Source organism: Heptranchias perlo, chromosome 40, assembly GCF_035084215.1.
Source record: "Heptranchias perlo isolate sHepPer1 chromosome 40, sHepPer1.hap1, whole genome shotgun sequence".
Taxonomy (NCBI): domain Eukaryota; kingdom Metazoa; phylum Chordata; class Chondrichthyes; order Hexanchiformes; family Hexanchidae; genus Heptranchias; species Heptranchias perlo.
The window spans coordinates 6,861,746-6,883,677 of NC_090364.1; the positions used below are offsets into that span (position 1 = coordinate 6,861,746).

At 49.0% G+C, this 21,932-nt stretch overlaps 1 protein-coding gene across 5 annotated transcripts; it reads right to left on the bottom strand.

Annotated features, from left to right (window-relative positions):
• Nucleotides 1–4,192: 4,192 nt before the first annotated feature.
• Nucleotides 4,193–20,402, bottom strand: LOC137305617 (E3 SUMO-protein ligase ZBED1-like). Of its 5 annotated transcripts, XM_067974484.1 has the most exons (7): nucleotides 20,153–20,402; nucleotides 19,252–19,417; nucleotides 15,356–15,429; nucleotides 12,312–12,574; nucleotides 11,602–11,666; nucleotides 9,013–9,170; nucleotides 4,193–7,450 (listed from the first exon to the last, which is right to left on the bottom strand). In XM_067974484.1, exons 3-7 carry the CDS (start codon nucleotides 15,402–15,404, stop codon nucleotides 5,397–5,399), a joined length of 2,589 nt encoding a protein of 862 aa, XP_067830585.1. In that variant the 5' UTR covers nucleotides 15,405–15,429; nucleotides 19,252–19,417; nucleotides 20,153–20,402; the 3' UTR covers nucleotides 4,193–5,396. The 5 variants fall into 5 exon arrangements, with proteins under 5 accessions (XP_067830585.1, XP_067830586.1, XP_067830587.1 ...); XM_067974485.1 differs by lacking the exon at nucleotides 19,252–19,417; XM_067974486.1 differs by lacking the exon at nucleotides 20,153–20,402 and having other exon boundaries at nucleotides 19,252–19,495.
• Between the last annotated feature and the right edge of the window lie 1,530 nt (nucleotides 20,403–21,932).

Below are 21,932 nucleotides of genomic sequence, written 5' to 3' on the forward strand. Positions count from 1 at the left end.
AGAGTCAATGGGGCTGATTATCACTCCCTTTGCCTGGTGTTAACGGCCTCAGGGGGGGAGGGGCCTTCCCGCCCCATTAACACCGGTGATGCGGCCTAACTCCATTTTTGAAAGGGGCCTACCGCCGGGTGTCCAAAGAAGTAAATAGGACCCCGATTGCCATTTTAGGTCGGAACTGGTCAGAGTGGTGGGAACAGGGCAAAGGTCAATGCCAGTTGACTCCCAGGGAAGAATGACCAGTCCGTAATCAATGTCCAGCCAGGGCCACTTGATTGAGGATACCTAGCAACCTATGAAACTATATCCCAGCGGGAGTCAATGCCTTCAGAAGAGGGAAGGAAATTGGAGGTTCAGAACCCAACTTGGCTCCAACATTGTACATCCTGTCATCTCCCAGGGATCTAACCAACATCATTAAATCAGAATATCTGGTCGTTATCACATTGCTGTTTGTGGGACCTTGCTGTGCGCAAATTGGGTGCCATGTTTCCTACATTACAACAGTGACTAAACTTCAAAAGTACTTCATTGACTGTAAAGCACTTTGGGACGTCCTGAGGTCGTGAAAGGCACTTTATGAAATGGAAGTTCTTTCTTTTCTTTACAGCTTTACGCTGTATTTAACCTGACCTGGAAGTACTTGATGGAACTTTATTCTGTATCTAACCAGCGATGAGTAGATACAATGGATGTGAATAATACAAGGCTCAAGTCTGGTGACCCCCTTCAGAATGTGGAAGTGTTTGACTGGACACTGTGTTGGAGCTTTACTTTGCATCTAAAGCATGATGTACCTGAACTTCAGACTGCTCGATGGGACAGAGTAAGGAGGCTTTACTCTGCATCTAACATGTGCATACACAAAATTATGAGATAGCAAAGAATGAGATAACTGGCTCAGGTAGAGGCACTGAGTGCCCATCCCAGCTAATGCCACTCCTCTTTTAAGTGCAACTAACGCTAATGGAGTAAGTGCAGCCAGCCAGAAAACCGCAACACAATGGCTTTCCTCCACTAACCAGCATTTTCATGCTGGAATTGGCCCGTAGCCGCCTCTCCTGCTGTCACCCGACCTGCCAAGCCTCATTGATCGACGGTGATATTCGCCAATTTCATGGAGAACGGAACTGTGTTTCCACAAAGCAAAATGTGCTTCAGGAAGCAAATGCTTCATTACGGTAGAATCTGTATGAGCTGTGCACTCCTTGGTGTGAGAGACGCTAGTGCAGAGAGTGTAATATCTTTCCACGTTCAGATCCCAGCTTCAGCAACAGTCGCCCATTAGTTGCAGAGTAAAGCCCCATTATATTCTCCCTTTGACAATGTCGCCCACACCGTCCTCCTCCACTGCCTCTCCGCTGTTGTCCAGCTCAATGGGACTGCCCTTGGTTCTACTTTTTCCTGATTGTAACCAGATTACGGCTTCCCTTCCTGCCCCTACACCGTTACCTTTGGAGTCTCCTCGGGATCCATATATGGCCACCCTCCGCTTCCTCTTCCAAATGCTGCCCGGTGGAGACATCATCCACTGACATGGAGTCAGCTCCCACATGTACCCAGCTCTTCCTCTCCATCACTCCTCTTGAACCCCCCCATCGGGCGTGTTCTCAGACTGCTCGTCTGACATCCAGTCTTGGGTAAGCCGCAATTTCCTCCAGCTAAACATCGGGAAGACCAAAACCATCATCTTTGGCTCCGCCCACCAGCTCTGTACCCTCGCCACTGATTCAATCTCCCTCCCCAGCCACTGTCTCAGGCTGAACTAGGGTGCCTGTAATCTCAGCCTCCTATCTGAGTTTCCAAATCCATATCCTCGCTGTTGCAAAGACTGCCTACTTCATTCTCTGTTAATATCACCAGCCTCCGCCCTCTGCCTCAGCCCATCTCCTGTTTGAAACCATCATCCATGCTTTTGTCACCTCCAGATTCAACTATTCCAATACTCTCCTGACCGGCCTCCCGTCCTCCACCACCCATAAACTTCAGCTCATTCAAAATTCTGCTGCCCGTATGTTAACCGGTATCCGCCACTCCTGTCCTTGCTGACTGACACTGGCTCCCAGTCTAACACCTCAAATTTAAAATTCTCATCCTTGCATTTAAATCCCACCATGGCCTCGCCCCTCCCTATCTGTGTAACCTCCTCAGATACTACAATCTCCACTCCCCCCGCCCCCCAGAATTCTCCATTCCTCTATATAAATGCAAGTCCTATGCAAAGGTTCACTCGATTAATTCCTGGGATGAGAGGGTTGTCTTATGAGGTGAGGTTGAGTAGAATGGGCCTATACTCTCTGGAGTTTAGAAGAATGAGAGGTGATCTCATTGAAACATATAAGATTATGAGGGGGCTTGACAGGGTAGATGCTGAGAGGTTGTTTCCCATGGCTGGAGAGTCCAGAACTAGGGGGCATAGTCTCAGGATAAGGGGTCGGCCATTTAAAACTGAGATGAGGAGGAATTTCTTCACTCAGAGGGTTGTGAATCTTTGGAATTCTCTACCCCAGAGGGCTGTGGATGCTCAGTCGTTGAGTATATTCAAGGCTGAGATCGATAGATTTTTGGACTCTCGGGGAATCAAGGGATTGGGCAGGAAAGTGGAGTTGAGGTCGAAGATCAGCCATGATCTGATTGAATGGCGGAGCAGGCTCGAGGGGCCGTATGGCCTACTCCTGCTCCTATTTCTTATGACCATTATCTTCAGTTGTATTGTCCTCCAACTGCTGTTACACCCTCGTAGCTCCATCCGTCCCACAATTTACAGAGCTGCAAGAGGAGCGGCCACTGAGAGATACACACACAAGCCAAACGGTACCATCCCAGAGTGAATTTTTTTTCCCTTTTACCCAGTACGAACTGTAGTTAAAGCCACAAACCCTGCAAGAAAATACTGACGCTTGTATTTGTAGTGGTTAGTTTTATTAACTGGAAAAAAAACAAGCCCACTTTTTAAAACTGGTGCCCTGTCGTGCGAGGAAATGCAATTTTAAAACCATCCTGGTGAAAATAGCCATGCGTAATTAGAAGCGCACAGATAATCAGGAAGGCAGTTAACAAGGTGTAATAGGCTGGGGTAGCAGTAGGGCTGCTCCAATTTGCCTCAGCGCCCCCCACCCCCGCGCGCCCCCCGAGCTGGGTTGGAGAAGGGGAGACACATCAACCCAGTTTCCTGATCGCTAACACTTGCTTGGTGAGGGCAGGGTCAGTGCTCGGGGGTGCTGACAACCACAGCCGAATATCCAGCCGACGCTCACACGTGAAGAATGGCCACTTCAGCAAGGTTGCACAGACTCGGTTTGTATCCCCTTGGGTACAGAAGGCTCAGGGGGTGATCTAATCGAGGTCTTTAAAATTAGAAAGGCATTCGATAGGGTAGATACGGAGAAGCTGGTGGGGGAATCCAGAACAAGGGAGACACAGTCTTAAAATTAGAGCCAGGCCATTTAGGAGTGAAATCGGGAAGCACTTTCTCACACAATGAGTGGAAATCTGGAACTCTCTCCCCCAAAAGGCTGTGGATGCTGGGGGTCCATTGATATTTTCAAGACTGAGATTGACAGATTTTTGGGTATCGAGGGATATGGAGCGAAGGCAGGTAAATGGAGTCGAGGTACACATCAACCATGATCTAACAGAATGGCGGAACAGGCTCGAGGGGCTGAATGGCCTACTCCTGATCCTATGTAACGGAGGGCGACCAGCGCCTGCGGAACAGCATCCCTGCACCTTCAGGAGAGGAGGGAAGAATTTTTTTAAAATGTAGGTTTTGTGTGGACCCAAGAGTCAGACTGAGCCACAGGGGAAACTACAGTCATACTGGTTTGAGGCAACAGGCGGCAAGCACAGGCACGATGGGCCGAACGGCCTCCTTCTGTGGTGCATCATTCTAAGAAGTGATGCCCATCTACAACCCCCTCCCCCACAGAGAATACCCGCAGGGCCCTGCTGTGAAAGCTCCCTCTCCTGGCACTTCTTCCACGAGCAGCGGTATCTGACAAATAGCTTCCTGTCCACCTGTGATCTGCGTCCAATCTCACAAACCTTTAAACGCAACAGGTACCGCGGAACGCCAAACCGGAACAACCAATCAAAAATCCTAAACGCTCCGTGTGGGATCCCCAATCTGAATTAGTTCACACCCAATCCGCCCCCCGGCTCTCCCTCTCTACTCCAGATGTTGACCAAACCGCTGTCCGTTTCAGCCATTTTATTTCCGATTTCAGCTACTCCTCGATTTTCATTGTTACAGATCTCAAATTGCTAAACGCTGTGTGTCGTCTGTGCTTGGTCCCCTTGTCGACATGTTTTTGAGCTCAATCCCCCATCCATAAATAGATTTAATAAATAGATATAAATAAATAAATAAAATAAATTAGATGTTATGTTCAGTAAATGAGTCAAGTGACTGACTGACTGGCAGCCCCAGGACTTGATCTTAGGAAGCAGGCAGACCATAACTTGCATTACAGTCCAGTCCATTGCTATAGCGCATCATTCTAAATAAAATCTGATTAATTTTAAAGTCAACAGTCTAGGAGAGAATGCAGACAGCACCATCATAGCTGGAATGGATCAGGAAGACCCTGCATTACAGGAATGGACTGGTGAACGCAGGAAGACCCTGCATTACAGGAATGGACTGGTGAACGCAGGAAGACCCTGCATTACAGGAATGGACTAGGAAACGCAGGAAGACCCTGCATTACGGGAATGGACTGGTGAACGCAGGAAGACCCTGCATTACAGGAATGGACTAGGAAACGCAGGAAGACCCTGCATTATGGGAATGGACTAGGAAACGCAGGAAGACCCTGCATTACGGGAATGGACTAGGAAACGCAGGAAGATCCTGCATTACAGGAATGGACTAGGAAACACAGGAAGACCCTGCATTACGGGAATGGACTAGGAAACGCAGGAAGACCCTGCATTACAGGAATGGACTAGGAAACGCAGGAAGACCCTGCATTACAGGAATGGACTAGGAAACGCAGGAAGACCCTGCATTACGGGAATGGATTAGGAAACACAGGAAGAACCTGCATTACAGGAATGGACTGGTGAACGCAGGAAGACCCTGCATTACAGGAATGGACTGGTGAACGCAGGCTGACCCACTACAGCTGGAATAGACAACGGACAATATATGCGGTCCTCCGTCCCCTCCCTAACATCTGGAACGGTCCAATCTGGGAGTCACATTCTCAACAGCTGCAATTGATGAATATGGGCCAAAGTCCCCACACCCGTCAAATCACCTGGACTGGGGACCAGGCCAGCAAACACAGGCAGCTTTCTCCTCCCCACCCTTCATAACCAGAAGAGGAGGCAGGGTTAGTCAGTAATATATTATATTTCTCTCTCTCAATATTTATATATATATACAGGGGTACGGTTTAAGCAGTTTTATGATTTCCATGCATAAAAACCAGCATGTCCACGTGTTCAGGGGCAAGAGCTGAACGTTTGCTGTAGATGCCGTTCCCTGCCTCTGTGAAGATCCAGCTGGCGGGCACCACAGTCGCTGGCACTGCCAGCAGTTTCCTCGCAGCGTTGCCGAGGAGCGGGTACTGGGTGTGGTGCGTCTTCCACCACTGGAGCGGATCCTGACAGAGGGAGGACGCCTCGCTGGTCTGGAAGCTGCTGATCTCCTGCTCGGCCTGCTGGTTGACCGAGTTGGCCGACCCGCCCCTCATGTTGCACAGGTCCCCGAGGAGGAACTCGATCCCCGAGTCGTGCTTGGGCTTCTTGGCCGCGCTGGGGCTGGCGCTGGGCGGCTCGGGGCCGAAGCGGCCGCCCGCCGCCGGCTGCAGCCTCGCCAGCTCGGCCGCTTCGCGCTTGAGGGCATGGAGGGTCTCCACCCGCTCCGCCTGGCTGAGGAAGTCCAAGCCTCGGAAACGTGGGTCCAGGGCGCAGGCCAAGTTGAGGATCTGGTTGACCTCCCGGTCCGAGTACCACTGGTTGAGGTCCGTGCAGATGGTCTGCTTAACGTCGTGGGCTAGCTCCGAGTCGCTCTCGTTGGCAGCCAAGTGCTTGTACACTAAGCTGGTGATCACAGGCTTCACCAGCGATAAGCTGGAGAAACGCTCTTTGGTGAAGGTGGAGGTGGCAATGGCCAGCGGCTTCAAGATGTCCACAATCTCGTGGATCACTTGCCAGTCATCTGGCCGCAGAGCCAAGCCTTTCTCCTGGAGGCTCTCACTCAGGCCATCGAGGAACTGACGGTGCTCTTGCAGGCTCTGCAGGACATTGTACGTGCTGTACCACTTCATGCTGCCACTGAGAAACATCTTGGACTGGACCTTCAGGAAAGGCTCACTGGAGCCCAGCTTGTCGCTTAGCGAAGGGGAAGAGAAGATGCACTCCATCAGTCTCTTGCACCGCGTCAACACCCTGAGTATCAACGGCTGCTGGAGGGCAGAGTCAACACAGTTCTGCAGCACGTGGCCAATGCAGGGCAGGGTCTTCCATCCCGCCTTGGAGGCCGCCAGCTTGACGTCAACGTTGCTCACCATGACAGAGTACGAAGTCCGCTCTCTGATGCCCCACTCGTTGGCGATTTCCAAGAGTGCCGCTTTGATGTTCTCCGCCGTGGTTTCCACGGCCACGAGGCGGGTGGACAGCACCCGGTTCTTGAAGTCAAAGGCGCCGTCGATGTGATGGACAATGACGGTGACGTAGGACCGAGAGTACTCGTGCTTCCACAGGTCAATGCTGACCGCGCAGTGCTGCAGCGACCTCATGGAGTCCATCACCCTCAGCTTTGCCTGGGCGTGCATGTCCTGTAGGACGGCCTGAGCAAAGAAGGTTACGGTGGGAATCTTGTAGGTGGGCTCCAGCAAACTCATCATCTGGACAAAACCCTCCCCCTCTATGGTCTTCAGGGGCAGAAGGTCGGTCACAATGAACTCCGAGATTGCCCTGGTCGTTCTCCCGACGGGAGGCGTTACCCCGGTCGCAGTTCTGGACGGAAAGTCTTGTGGGTACGGTTCTACCCCCTTCTGCGGTGCAGAGGTGGCGCCAACCAGCTCGTTGTACTCATGCCTGTGCTTGTAGATCAGGTGCTGCCTCAGGTTGGTCGTGTTGCCACTGTATGATAACCGGACCCCGCACAGCTTGCAAATAATTTTAGTCTTGTCCAGGATGCGCCCCAAGGCGTCTCCTTGGAAGCCAAAGAAGGTCCAATAGCGGCTTTGCGCTCGCCCCAGGCTCACCAGGTTCTGAGTGCCTTCCAACATGCCGCCCGGCGATTCCCTGTTCATGTGGCAGAGGCCACCGCTCTGCAGGTTGGCCTTGTGGGCGTGGATGATGGAGGCCACCAGGTCGCTGCAGTTGTACTGCTCGCGGGGGGTGATGTGGTTCGAGATCCCTTCGGGAACTTTGGTTTGGAGGTCCTGAAATAACTTCATCAGCAGCTCTTTCTCGCCAAACTCGTACTTGAAATGTTCACCTAAAAAGAAAACAGGATGAGTTTGCACTTAAGTACTGGTAAATGTCGTGTGGTGCTGCCCACTGTAATTTAGAGGAGGCACTGTTATAGATCAGGAACATTATACTCTGTAAAGTGTGGGTGTGTGTTTAAGGTTATAAAGTCTAACTGATGTTACGCAAGTACTTGATGAGTTCACACAAAGGTCTATTATGGGACTGCAGATATTCTAGGAACATAGGAACAGAAGGAGGCCATTCAGCCCCTCGAGCCTGTTCCGCCATTCAATTAGATCATGGCTGATCTGTATCTTAACTCCATTTACCCGCCTTGGTTCCGAGACCCTTAATACCCTTGCCTAACAAAAATCTATCGATCTCAGTTTTGACATTTTCAATTGACCCCCAGCCTCAACAGCTTTTTGGGGGAGAGAGTTCCAGATTTCCACTCCCCTTTGTGTGAAGAAGTTCTTCCTGACATCACCCCTGAACGGCCTAGCTCTAATTTTAAGGTTATGCCCCCTTGTTCTTGGCTCCAGTATTTCACGTTCCTGCTGAGTTACTTGTTTCTTTATACTTTTCTTTGTTATACAACATAAAGTTAAGTGCAACATTTGAAGAGTGAAAGACAGTGAACGCGTGCTCGACATATCTTTACATGTATAACTGAGTCTCCAATTTCCCCAGTTTACGCTCTTTTGCCTCCCCATACCCAATGCGTTGAAATCAAGGTTCATTACACTATAACTCATTCTATCCTGGGATCTCAAAACTGTGGACTTCTTAGTCCCCCCCAGTCTTCTCTTCCTCTTCTAATCGACAGGGGGGGGCATCACATCCAAACCTGCTCCTTTTCTCACCCAACGTCCACACTTGTGGACTTCCCAGGAGGACAGTCATCACCGGCATCAATCTTATCTGTTTTTTGTCCTTCCTACGTCGGAGGCACTGAAGCCAATTGTAGTCGCTCCACTGCTACCCTGGCTCACCCAAATGAGCACAGGCTCGGAACCGAATGTGGGGCCTTCTTGATACCTATGGCTTGGTACCAGTGAAACAGAACGTAATGGGTCTTGTCATCATACACGCTCAAGTCACCTACAATCAATGAGCCTCTGTCAGCACATAAAAGGCTGCAGGTGCAGGGAACTGTTATGAAGACAGATATCCTACCAGCCCAGCCCTAGTTATTCCCAAATTATAGAAAGACCTGGAGGAATTTGTCTCGGCAGATCAAAAGACCAACCACAGCCTCCCAACCATCTAACGGTCAGTCACACTAACAGGGCTAGTAAGTTCCCCTCTCCAGTAACGCTAGTCAGTGACCCTCATCAAGGACTCAAAGGTTCCTGTCTCCAGCAACCTGACTAGCCTGTAATCAATACCCGTCACCAACGAACAAGAGGCCCTTGCCTCCAGGCTCCCTTGGCAGCCAACAATCTCTTGTGATCAGCTGGGCCAGTGGCATGTTCTGTCATTTCATCTAAACATTCAACAGCAACGACCCAATGTCTGTCCCACAATCACCCTAATACTTTCCATCTCAGATGCTTCACCGTCACAGACTTTCCTTTCAATCCCTACCCAATTTTAGCCCAAGAGTCCTGGCGTACTCTTCCCCGATCCACACCAGCAGCTCAGCCCCAGCGGCGATCGTCTGGCACGCCCGGTAGTAGATTTTACTGCGGTACTGAAAGACGGTCAGATTATGCTCCTCTTCGCTTGAGGCACATGCCACGTACCTGTAGGGAAAAGGCAGGGTATTGAAGGAGAGCCAGCTCATGCAGCCTGGAGTTCCTCAGCCAGTTCAAACATCAACTAAGAACCAAAGACACACGCACACGCACACACACACACACACACAGCAATTTTAACTTTAGGCGAAGGTGCAAAAATGGGCAATATCAAAATGGCCACCTTGTCTGATTTTCCCTTGCATTAACTTCAATGGAGAGGAAAGTCCAGTGTATATAATGGGCAGTCAATTCGATATTTTGCATCATCACCCAAAGTTAAAACGACCCCCGAGGAGTCAAGACCAAGTGTAATCTTCAAGTGAAGAGGGGCAGGAGGGCAAGAATAACTGGATCAAGGCGTGCAGATGTAACTCAGTCCCCATTTTAAAGTTATCTATTCAGTCCTTACTTTTATATAGTACTGTGATTTGGTATTATTTATAGTTAAGTAGCAAAACTTCTGGGAAGTCAAGACGTAGAGTTGTTTGGAGCGCGGGAGTCTCTCTGCATCACCGGCTTAGGAGCTGGAAGCTGTAAAACTGAGGCGCCACAGCGCCACCATTGGTGAGAGAGTGTGATTACCGCGTGACACGTTTACATAAGCATTTCCTGTTGGTAATGTGGACATAAGAATTTATAGTGGAAAAGTTGACACAAAAGCGTGACAAAAAAAGTGGTAACAGGAAGCAGGAAGTCACAGACAGGGAATGTGTATGTGGATGTACTTGGGAGTATCCGTTGTCTTTTAATTACACTTCTGCAAAGCACCCTAGGACATTTTCCTACGTTAAAGGTACAGTATAAATCCAAGTCAACCCTGATGCCGCACTGCTAATTTTAAGGCAAAAAGCAAAGCATTCTGTGACACTGACGTACCAGGTCAGTTGGCATCCACTCCGGAATAATGTGCTTTTCAAAAAATATTACTGGATTAAATTATCAGGAATATAATTCAGTGAATCAGGACACACAGTGAAACATCACTAGAGTCAGGCTCCATTCATGAATTTTGTCACAAAACTTGCTTCGCATATTGTGAGCATTCACTGAACAATTCTTTACAATAGATAGCAGATTCTCCCGAATCTCCTGTAGGACCAGCGCCATCACCAAGTCCTACAAAAGATTTCTCGGCGTCCTAGTAAAGATGCCAGGTCCCTTTTCTGACTCGCTTCCATTTGCCACCAATTTAACTCCCTTTCTCATTCTTGTCATCACTCTCTTTGGCCTTTACTTCCCGTTCACCCACCATCCCAACCTAGGGCAAGTTTTTTTTTAAAAAAAACAACAACTTGCGTTTGTAGAACATAGAAAAATATCCCAAGGCGCTTCACAGAGGTGCGAGGAAATTGGACACCAAGCCGAAGACGGAGAAATGTGGAGTGGAGACCAAAAGCTTGGTCAAAAAGGTGGGTTTAAAGGAGCGTCTTAAAGGAGGGGAGAGAGGTAGAGGGGCGGAGGAGTTTGGAGAAGGAATTCCAAAACGTGGGGCATAGGCAGCTGAAGACACGGCCACCAATGGTAGGGTGAAGGGGGTCAGAGTCAGAGGAACGAAACATTTGGGAGGAAGGGTTGTTGGGCTGGAGGAGGTTATAGAGATAGGGAGGGGCGAGGTCATGGAGGGATTTGAATACAAGGAAGAGAGTTTTAAAATGCAAGGCACTAATGGATGGAGAGCCAATGTACCTTGGCAAGGAGAAGGGTGATGGACAAGTGGGACCTGGTGTTGGACAGGGCACAGGCAGCAGAGTTTTGGATCAGCTGAAACATATGGAGAGTGGAGGTTGGGAGGCTGGCTAAAAGAACATTTTTATGCGCATTTTTCAAACAATTATGACAGCTAGCCCCAGAATCAGACTGTCCAATTCATAATCAAAACAGTGGCTCACTATAGAGATAACCGAAAAGCATGTTGTGTTTTGAAAAGACATAATATTATTATTGACTAGATCTCCCATGGCATTGCTTTCATGGTCATTTTTCTGGTGCTAGACCACCAATTACCAGATATATTGGATTCAATTTTGCACCTTACCATGGTGGGATTTGAATAAATGGTCTCCCACGGATATTGCTCAGGGATAGTCTGGGTTCTGGAGCATGCTAACCTGGCTTGTCTCATTAAGGGAATTGCTCAACGAGTCTCTGTGGGAGTCCAGGTAATTATAGCTGCTTGTAAATTCCTAGGAGGAATTAAAAGGTCAGTAAATTGCTTGTAAGTTTCAGGCTTCAGCTCAGAAGAGAGGCTGCAATGCCAGATTTAAGATTGTTCTGCATTTATAACAAAGGGATATGCCAGGCAAGTGACCTCTGGTATATGATGTCTGTAACGTGGCAGATGCCCACTCGAAACTAAACTATCTTAATATTGAATATGGACAGCGAGAATAAACTGTGAATTGATTTTGTGTCACTCATCCCCTCTCCCCCATGATACCTCATCCAGTTGGCCTTCGACTCATCAGAAGCATCCACATAATAATAGGATCCATTTTCTCGTATCTGCAAAAAAAAAAGTAAACTGATAAAATTTCTGATCCTTTTTGAAAGGAAGGAATCAGAACAGTAATCGGAACATTTTAGGAAGGACAAGGCCTTAGAGAGGGTGCAGAGGAGATTTACCAGAATGGTACCAGGGATGAGGGACTTCAGTTACGTGGAGAGACTGGAGAAGCTGGGATTGCTCTCCTTACAGCAGAGAAGTTAAGGGGAGATTTAATAGAGGTGTTCAAAATTATGAGGGGTTTTGACAGAATAAATAAGGAGAAACTGTTTCCACTGGCAGGAGGGTCGGTAACCAGAGGACACAGATTTAAGGTAATTGGCAAAAGAGCCAGAGGGGGAGATGAGAATTTTTTTTACGCAGCGAGTTGTTCTGATCTGGAACGCACTGCCTGAAAGGGCGGTGGAAGCAGATTCAATAATAACTTTCAAAAGGGAATTGGATAAATACTTGAAAAGGAAAAATTTGCAGTGCTATGGGGAAAGTGGAACTAATAGGATAGCTCTTCCAAAGAGCTGGCACAGGCACGATGGGCCGAAAGGCCTCCTTCTGCGCTGTATGATTCTATTCTATTCCCCAGCATTAACAGCACTCAGTTTAAAAGCCCGAATTCGCAAGGGACAATGAACTGACAATGTTCTTACCGCCCAGGAGTACACAGTGCAATCATTCTTGTCCGTCAGGATATCCCCATCGAATGGTCCAAAGATGCAGCCCCGCGGGATGGCAGGCAGAGTGCACCAGACACCAAGCCCACCCTGCGGCCGCTCTTTGATGGCGAGGCCTTCCGGCAGGGACAGCAGGGCCCGGGATGGCATACGGTCTGGTACGTGCGTGTCCAACACGAATGTCGGCGCACCGTGGTGAGGGCAGGAATCGCGGAAGTAGAGACGGCAGTCCTCGCAAACTGAAAGGGGAACGAAGAGCGAAAGACAGTTACGAAGCTCGGGCTTTCAACTTAAAATAGAAAGACTTGCATTTATATAGCGCCTTTCACAACCTCAGGACGCCCCAAAGTGCTTTACAGCCAATCAAGTACTTTTGAAGCGTGGTCACTGTTGTAATATAAGAAACGCGGCAGCCAATTTGCGCACAGCAAGATCCCACAAAACTAGCAATGAGATAAGGACCAGATAATCTGTTTTAGTGATGTTGGTTGAGAAATAAACATTGACCAGGACACCGGGGAGAACTCCCCTGCTCTTCTTCAAAATAGCACTTTACGTCCGCCTGAAAGGGCAGACGGAGCCTCGGTTTAGCATCTCATCCAAAAGACGGCACCTCCAACAGCGCAGCACTCCCTCAGTGCTGCACTGGAGTGTCGGCCTAGATGATGCGCTCAAGTCTCTGGAGTGGGAATTGAACCCACAACCTTCTGACTCAGAGGCGAGAGAGCTACCCACTGAGCCACGGGCTGATAGAACTCGCAGCTTTCAAGTTAAAATAGAACGAACGGCATAGGTACCGGGCACGACCTCAAGGGTCCGAGAACGAGAGGGTCCCACCGGTGCAGTACTCGGGCAAGCAAGGAAACCACATGCACGGGGGCTAAGAAAGGAAAGGGCCCGCCTGCAGGCGTCGCAAAAATAAACAAGCACCTGTTCTTGGGAGCGGCTGGAATGAGAAGGTCCCACTCTCGGGGTCAGACAGAAGAGGGATCCTGCTCCCTGGGGTCCGCAAAACAACAACAACTTGCATTTATACATCGCCTTTAACATAGTAAAACGTCCCCAAGGCGCTTCACAGGAGCGTTATCAAACAAAATTTGACACCGAGCCACATAAGGAGATATTAGGACAGGTGACCAAAAGCTTGGTCAAAGAGGAGGTCTTAAAGGAGGAGAGAGAGGCAGAGAGTTGGAGAGGCTTAGGGAGGGATTTCCAGAGCTTAGGGCCTAGCCGGCTGAAGGCACGGCCGCCAATGGTGGAGTGAAGGAAGTGGGGGATGGACAAGAGGCCAGAGCTGGAGGAGCGCAGAGATCTCGGAGGGTTGTAGGGCTGGAGGAGGTTACAGAGATAGGGAGGGGCAAAGCCCAAACAGTGAGGCCTGCCCTTGGGGTCTGAGACAAAGATGGGCCTGCCCCTGGGGGCAGAGACTAATCCACCATTGAGGTCTGAGGCAGGGGAAGGACTCTAATAGAGAGCTAGAAACCCAATCTATGGCGATCTGCCCCAAGAAGGGAATTATCCATGGAGAATACAAAATGAGCGATCGTCTGTCGGAAAGGCTCCCAGATGAAGGCGGCACTCACCTGTACAGTTACCATCTCCTTCAACAAAGCAATTTATAATTTTGTTTTCGTCCATTGATTTATCTTCTCTACTTCTCCAACCTCCATGCACCAGGACTCATTCCCAACCCTGCCGCTTTGCTTGGAAGACCCCACAATTCCAGCCGTTGGGATGTGGCATCAGCAGCAGTGATGGTGACTCTAACTCCTCGCAGGGGAGCACCAAACCTCTGCCTGGTGTCCCCTAACTCAATCTGGTAGCTCGCCATGCGGACTTAACACCACCATGAACCTGTACCACAGCCCAGCGATGGTCCTCTGGGTTTAGTGCAGCAACAGGTCATCTGCCAGCCCAATCACATCTGTCCCTGTGCAGATGTGCTGCCCAGGAAACGGGAGTCAAGGTCAGGATGGAGGTCAGTGCTGGGGTTACAGTTCTAGGGGACACCAGGCACCCTCACACAGGTGGTCGGTCCTCACAAGCGAGAGTGACATCCGGCTATTCAACCTAGGGAGGGCAGCGCAGCCAAGCCTGATCCTGTCCACACCCAGCACCGAGGCAATGAGCACGTTCAAACAAGGGGTCACCAGGCAACAGTCTGAAGCTCGTTCTCCCCCTACCTTCTCCGGGGGCCAATGCAGCAGCCGAGATCAGCGCGGACCTGGGATTGAACCTACCTGGTCTGTGTGGCTCAGTACCACACTGGGAAGGGCCCTGAACCATTGGGCGGTTGGAGAGAAACTCACCCTGGACTTGCTTTTAATAACAAAACATTGAAAAAAATGTTGATTTACCCATTTGTTTTGTTAAAACTGAACACCTGTTACTGACAACACCTATCTGCATTCATTAATTATCTCCTCGTCTACCCTTTCCAACTTTGCTGGTGTTTGTGGGACTTGACTCTTTACTCAATGCAAATTCGACTACACTCTCTGTTATAACCGAGAGGAACTTCCCCCCCATCTCCCAGAATGGATTTTGGAAACTAACGAGGGGGTAATGGAAACTGACAAAGGAACGTAGTGAATTACTGGACGGAAAAAAGACCAGGGTCCGTCTAGTTTGCCTTCCACCATCCTGGTAGTCACATGATACAACAAAATGATGGGTATCCAAATTTTGGCCAAGCACCTATCGCTCACCCATACCTCCAGCACAGAACGAAGACAAGTGCGATGCAGGGTAACCAAAACCCAGTTAATCTTTCTTGGGCTGTGAGACTGGTGTCCGCAGGCTTGCTCTGCTGGAAAATTGGGAAAGTAGGTAATTGAAGGGAACGCTAATAGAGGCTCCACCATAACAGAAGAAATAGTAACCGTCTTTACTCCGCAGAATGAACAAGCCAGGTCTCAGGGTACACTGCCACTCTGTGCTGCTGACACCAAATTCTGACATAGCTCATTCTACTGGCTGTCTTTGTCTCACAGAATGAAACAGGTGTTGCACTGACTTACAGAGCAGCTCATCCTCGAGCTGGGCACATGCCTCCTCAGCGACCTGCATCTCCCTCCTACACTCGATCCAGCAGCTGAAACACAGATTACACCAAAAACGCAATGTTAAAGGACTCTCCTCAACACCAGCAATTAGGTCAAAGTTGCACAGAGTAAGGATTGAGCAATATGAGAATACAATGAGGAGTGGGTGGTTTAGGGGGAGGAGTACAACGTGAGAGTGCAGTGAGGAGTGGGGTTAATGTGAGAGTAGTGAGGGGTGGGTGATACAGTGAGGGGTGGGTGATACAGTGGGGTAGAGTGAGAGTACAGTGAGGGGTGGGTGATACAGTGGGGTAGAGTGAGAGTACAGTGAGGGGTGGGTGATACAGTGAGGGGTGGGTGATACAGTGAGGTAGAGTGAGAGTACAGTGAGGGGTGGGTGATACAGTGAGGGGTGGGTGATACAGTGAGGGGTGGGTGATACAGTGAGGGGTGGGTGATACAGTGAGGGTGGGTGATACAGTGAGGGGGGGTGATTCAGTGAGGGGTGGGTGATACAGTGAGGTAGAGTGAGAGTACAGTGAGGGGTGGGTGATACAGTGAGGGGTGGGTGATACAGTGAGGGTGGGTGATACAGTGAGGGTGGGTGATACAGTGAGGGGTGGGTGATACAGTGAGGTAGAGTGAGAGTACAGTGAGGGTGGGTGATACAGTGAGGGGTGGGTGATACAGTGAGGGGTGGGTGATACAGTGAGGGTGGGTGATACAGTGAGGGGTGGGTGATACAGTGAGGGGTGGGTGATACAGTGAGGGGTGGGTGATACAGTGAGGGGTGGGTGATACAGTGAGGGTGGGTGATACAGTGAGGTAGAGTGAGAGTACAGTGAGGGGTGGGTGATACAGTGAGGGGTGGGTGATACAGTGAGGTAGAGTGAGAGTACAGTGAGCAGTGAGGTCGTGGTTTGCCTCCTTGACTATAATGTTGGAAGTGGTGACTTTGGTCCTTTCTTAGCTTGGTTATTAATTGAATTTGTGATTGGTCTCTCGTTGGTTTAAGTAGCAGGGTTTTCAGGTTATGGGAAGACTGACCTGTTTCATCATGAAGATACTGTCCCGATTACAGTAACTAACCATCCTATCTGATGCGTAGATGCAAATCCCCCCTCGTCTTTCTGAGAGCTGATGTCAAGTGAGAGATCTGCTTACTTACTGATGGGAAATTACACTCCTGCCTACTTTGAACTCCTGTTCAATTGTTAGAATAATCTTCTACGTTAATCGGGAAGCTACACATGACAGTGGCTTCAAGCGGCAGACTGAGCATCAATTGATTGTGTTCACATAAGAAATACGAGCACGAGCAGGAGTAGGCCACTCGGCCCCTCGAGCCTGCTCCGCCATTCAATCAGATCATGGCTGATCTTCTACCTCAACTCCACTTTCCCGCCCGATCCCCATATCCCTTGATTCCCTTAGTGTCCACACCCGAAAGCTCCTCACTGTGTTACAAGATTCACAGCTCCGTCTCCTCTCTATCCGATTCCTTCCTCCCTTGGTCTCCTACAGTCTGTATGTTTTAAAACGCAAGCTTGGCGTCACCTGATCTCCTCCCCCCCTGCCCGCCACAATCCCCTATATATTTAATCTTCACTCCTGCTTTCTTCAACCTTGCTGACATCCTGCACTGTGACCCTTGACCTTTTACCCAGCAGGGGTCGAGGAGACCAGCTGTCGCGCTAGATTTGCTACCCAGCTGAGATCAGCTAACCCAGCACGGGCCAGGAATCGAGCCTCGGACGCCCTGACAAGGAACAAACAAAAGAAAAAGAAAGAGATTTCATTTATAAAGCACTTCTCACAAGCTCAGGACGTCCCAAATCACTTCAAGCCACTTTTGAAGTGTAGTCACTGTTGTAATGTAGGAAACGTGGCAGCCAATTTGCGTACAGCAAGATCCCACAAACAGCAATATGATAATGACCAGAAAATCTGTTTTAATGATGTTGGTTGAGGGATAAACATTGGCCAGGACACCGGGGAGAACTCCCCTGCTCTTCTTCGAAACAGTACCTCTTACGTCCAGACAGAGGGCAGACTGAGCCTCGGTTTAACGTCTCATCCAAAAGACGGCACCTCCGACAGTGCAGCACTCCCCCAGTACCGCGCGGAGGTGTAAAGCCTAGATTATGTGCTCAAGTCTCTGGAGTGGGACTTGAGCCCACGGCCTTCTGACTCAGAGGCGAGCGTGCTCCCCACCGAGCCATAACTGACACACAACCCGATGCATTCTGGAAGACGCCAGACTGCCAAAAGAGGGGCCCCATGGCGCGAGCTGGAAATGGAAGCAGGGTGAGAGGCGAAAGAGATACAGGGACATGCACGAGATGTAGAATATCAATTTCAATAGTGGGAATAGCTCACAGCAGATCACTGTTGAGCAGTGGGAGGGTGTCATCCTGTATGAGCACCAACACTTAGATCCGCTGATGATGCAGCCAAGTCATGATCAGCAGCCTGCTGATCCCACGTGGGGGTGTATGAGTCTATGAACTGGTTAGCAGAGCTTGTCACTCCTACACTGGCCTTAAAGTCATCACTCCCCGTGTGAAGGATTACCTCCACCAATGTGACTGAGCTCCACACCAGGCAGGAACAGGAGTAAGCCACTCAATTAAATCATGGCCGATCTGTACCTCAACTCCATTTACCCGCCTTTGCTCCATAATCCCTCGATACCCTCGCCCAACAAAAATCTATCCATCCCGGTCTTGAAAATGTCAAATGACCGCCAGCTTCCAGAGCCTTTTGGAGGAAGAGAGTTCCAGATTTCCACTATTTGTGTGAAAAAAGTGCTTCCCGATTTCACTCCTAAATCGCCTGGCTCTAAATTATAAGATTATGCCCCCTCGTTCTGGATTCCCCCACCAGAGGAAACAGTTTCTCTGTAACTCCTCTACTGAATCCTTTTATCATTTTAAAGATCTATTCAGCATATTTTTTTAAAATTTGTTTACAGGATGTGGGCCTCGTTGACAAGGTCACATTTATTGACGGTCCCTACTTGCCCTGAGAAGATGGCCCATACGAAAATGAGAGGCAGGAAAAGACCAGTTGGTCCATCAAGCCTTCCCCACACAACGGTGATATATGTCCAAGTCGGGATGGTGGGTGACTTGCAGGTGATGGTATTCCAATGTCTTGCTGTCCTTGACCTTCTAGGTGGCAGAGGTCGCGGGCCTGGGAGGTGGTGTTGAAGTAAGCTCAGCGCGTCGTTGCTGTGCAGTCTGTAGATTGAACACGTTGCCGCCACAGTGCGCCAGTGGTGAAAGGGGTGGATACTGAGCACGGTGTCAGGGGAACCCACTTATAGCGTGATATAGCATCAGGTGGGTTGGAAGACTTAAATGACTGGGCAGAAAGAAAATAGAGCTAAATAATTCACAAAAGAACAAGATTGGCACAAGGGCACAATTCAGAATCACGTCTGCCAGGAGTTCATAGAAGCACAGATTGATGCAGCACAGTGGGTGGCCGATCGGCCCATCGTGACTGTGCTGGTTCTTTGAAAGAACTATCCAACTAGTCCCTTTCCAGGCAGCCCTGCAAATTTTTCCCCTTCAAGTATTTATCCAATTCCTCTTTGAAAGTTACTACTGAATCTGCTTCCACCGCCCTTTCAGGCAGCGCATTCCAGATTATTACAACCCGCTGTGTAAAAAAAAAATTCTCATCTTGCCTCTGGTTCTTTTGCCAATTACCTTAAATCTGTGTCCTCCGGTTACCGACCCTTCATAAGAGTTTTATGTACTCTTCATACAGGGTACAAACCATGGTACCACAGAATATGATCTCATAGATTACCACACAGCCCTCCCAGCCCAATTCGACTATGGGTGCAGAAAAGGTAAACGAACCAGCAGTCTTAATGCGTCCCGGACAGGAGGGAAAAGTCGTCTTCCTGTAACACTCCCTTCCTGTCACACTTTGGTGTCACACTTTATTCAATGCTTCAGTGTTGTTCTTAAATCACTGGCGATTTTATAGCAAATTTGTTGTACAACATCACATTCCCGTGTGGCCCTATTAACAAGAAAAGCAGATAGATGATGGGCAGGAGTAATTGGATCTCAGGTTCAGATCTCACCTGAACCCCTCAGATTTCTTCTAATTGCTCCAGCCTGCTCATCGCTGAGCGATCCATCCTAAACAAATGTTGCTGGGATCCCAACAAGCACAACTGCAGCAAACCCAAAATAATTGTGGTAACTCATCTCTAATTTATGCAAATTTAAATATTTTATTTGTTTTTAATTATTAATTGTACATCCCTTCTTCACACATCATATTAATGCCGCCCCCCATATCTCTATTTCAATCTGTAAATCGCTCTCTTCTGTTTTTGTTCCTTTCTCGTCCCCTCCCCTCCCCCACCCAAATCGATTATATCGATTATTCGCAAACTCAGCCGTTATTTTACACATAAAAGCGCTGCGACTCCCAATTTGACGTCGAATTTTATTTTAAAAGAGTATTTTTTAAACACTCCAACCGTTTTTATGTCAGCAAAATAATCGAGATAAATCGATTTTCCTCCCAACCTCGGACTTTGTGCCGACTATTCTGTGAAAATCGCCCCGATTCCGGACCCCACGACTGCCCCTCCTTGGCCCGTATCGGTTTGGTATCGGCCCCGTATCGATTAGTTCCCGCGGGTCCGATTAATCGGGATATTTTTTCCCCTAACAGGGGATGAAAGCGCTCCGATTATTATAATAACCTCGATTCTAATCGGATCAGTATCGGCAGCTATTTTACCTGCTAATCGAAAAGAGGATCGGAGCGACGATTCCTGGTTTCTCGGTTTAAAGTGACTCGGATTTAATTAATTTTTATTTTATTTTTTTATCGGGGTTTTTTTTCCTCCCCAAACTCGGAGTCGATACCAGCCCCGCCCCCGGCGTCCCGCCGCTCCTATTGGTCGCCCCAGCATGATGGACGTGGTCTCTATCCAATCAGACCCCGATCTGGTGACGCCCCGCTCCGCTCCCCTTGATTGACGTCTCCTGCGCCAATCACATCGTGCGATTGCTCACCTGCTGCCGCTGATTGGCCGGATGGGAACCAGTCGATCGGAGGCGGGGAAACCGGAAAAGCGAAAAAGAATCGATTCGAGACCGGAAATCACATCGGGAACCGACTCATTCAAAAGCCCCCCCAGAAACAAAAGGCCAAAGAAATGGCCCCAACAATATAAAAGGGCCCCCCCCTTTAAAGGGGGCTGTCCATCACCGTAAGGTGAGGCACCTTCTCGGTTGACCTTATGGTGTCAACCTTGACTCAGTCGGTAACGCTCTCGCCTCTCGCTTTCAAAATTCTCATCGTCTTCAAATCCCTCCGTGGCCTCGTCCCTCCCTATCTCTGTAACCTCCTCCAGCCCCACTACCCTCCGAGATCTCTGCGCTCCTCCAATTCCGGCCTCTTGCGCATCCCCGATTTTCATCGCTCCGCCATTGGCAGCCGTGCCTTCAACTGTCTCAGCCCCAAGCTCTGGAATTCCCTTCCTGAACCTCTCCGCCTCTCTCTCCTCCTTTAAGGCGCTCTTTAAAACCTACCTGTTTTACCATGCTTTTGGTCACCTGTCCTAATATCTCCTCATGTGGCTCAGTGTCAAATTTTGTTTGAAAATCACTCATGCGAAGCACCTTGGGATGTTTTATTATGTTAAAGGCGCTATATAAATGCAAGTTGTTGTTGTTGAGTCTGATGGTTGTGGGTTCAGGTCACACTCCAAAGACTTGAGCATATAATCCAAGCCAACACTCCAAGCACTGCAGTACTGAGGGAGCGCTGCACTGTCACGGTGCCATCTTTCAGATGACACATTAAACTGAGGCCCAGTCTGCCCTCTCAGGCAGACAAAAAGATCCCACGGCATTATTTTGGAGAAGATCAGGGGAGTTCTCCTGTTGTCCTGGCCAATATTTATCCCTCGGTCAACACCCAAAACAGATGATCTGGTCATCTAGCTCATTGCTGTTTGTGGGAGCTTGCTGTGCGCAAATTGGCTGCCACGTTTCCTACATTACAACAGTGACTACACTTCAAAAGTACCTCATTGGTTGTAAAGGCTTTGGGAAGTCCTGTGATCATGAAAGGTGCTATATAAATGCAAGTTCTTTTTAATACATGCATTAGAGGTTATTAAATATCTGGGATGTCATCGTGGTGCCCATGTATGAGTTTTGCAAAACCAATTACATCACCACAGACAGAAATCTATCTTTGCGTTGGTAGTTTTCCGTATTTGTTTGCTGGTTAAGTGACATGGTCCCTTGCAGCAGTATCTCCTGTTCTCCAGAAAATCTGGTTTTACCTGCCCTCCCTCCCAACCTGATAATGACACACTCAATACTTTTGTTTTCAATTGGGAAGGAGAAACCAAGGGGAAGATACTTACAAAAAGAAGTTTTAAGCATCTCTATAAGCCTGAGTCCCATTTCCAACGAGGGATGAGGAGAGATAAATAAACTGTAGTTTTGCTTGATTATCTCTTGTGATCAGAGAGTGTTCCTGTATAACTTTCCCGCAGGGAGTT

Excerpts from the sequence above, each read along its gene's own strand:
- LOC137305617 (XM_067974485.1), bottom strand. The coding sequence starts at position 15,404 with ATGCAGGTCGCTGAGGAGGCATGTGCCCAGCTCGAGGATGAGCTGCTC. Across the intron at positions 9,171-11,601 it reads TCGAAGGCCAACTGGATGAG|GTACGTGGCATGTGCCTCAA; the intron begins GTATCATGGGGG and ends TTTTCCCTACAG. Across the intron at positions 7,451-9,012 it reads GACTCTTGGGCTAAAATTGG|GTGAACATTTCAAGTACGAG; the intron begins GTAGGGATTGAA and ends TTTTCTTTTTAG.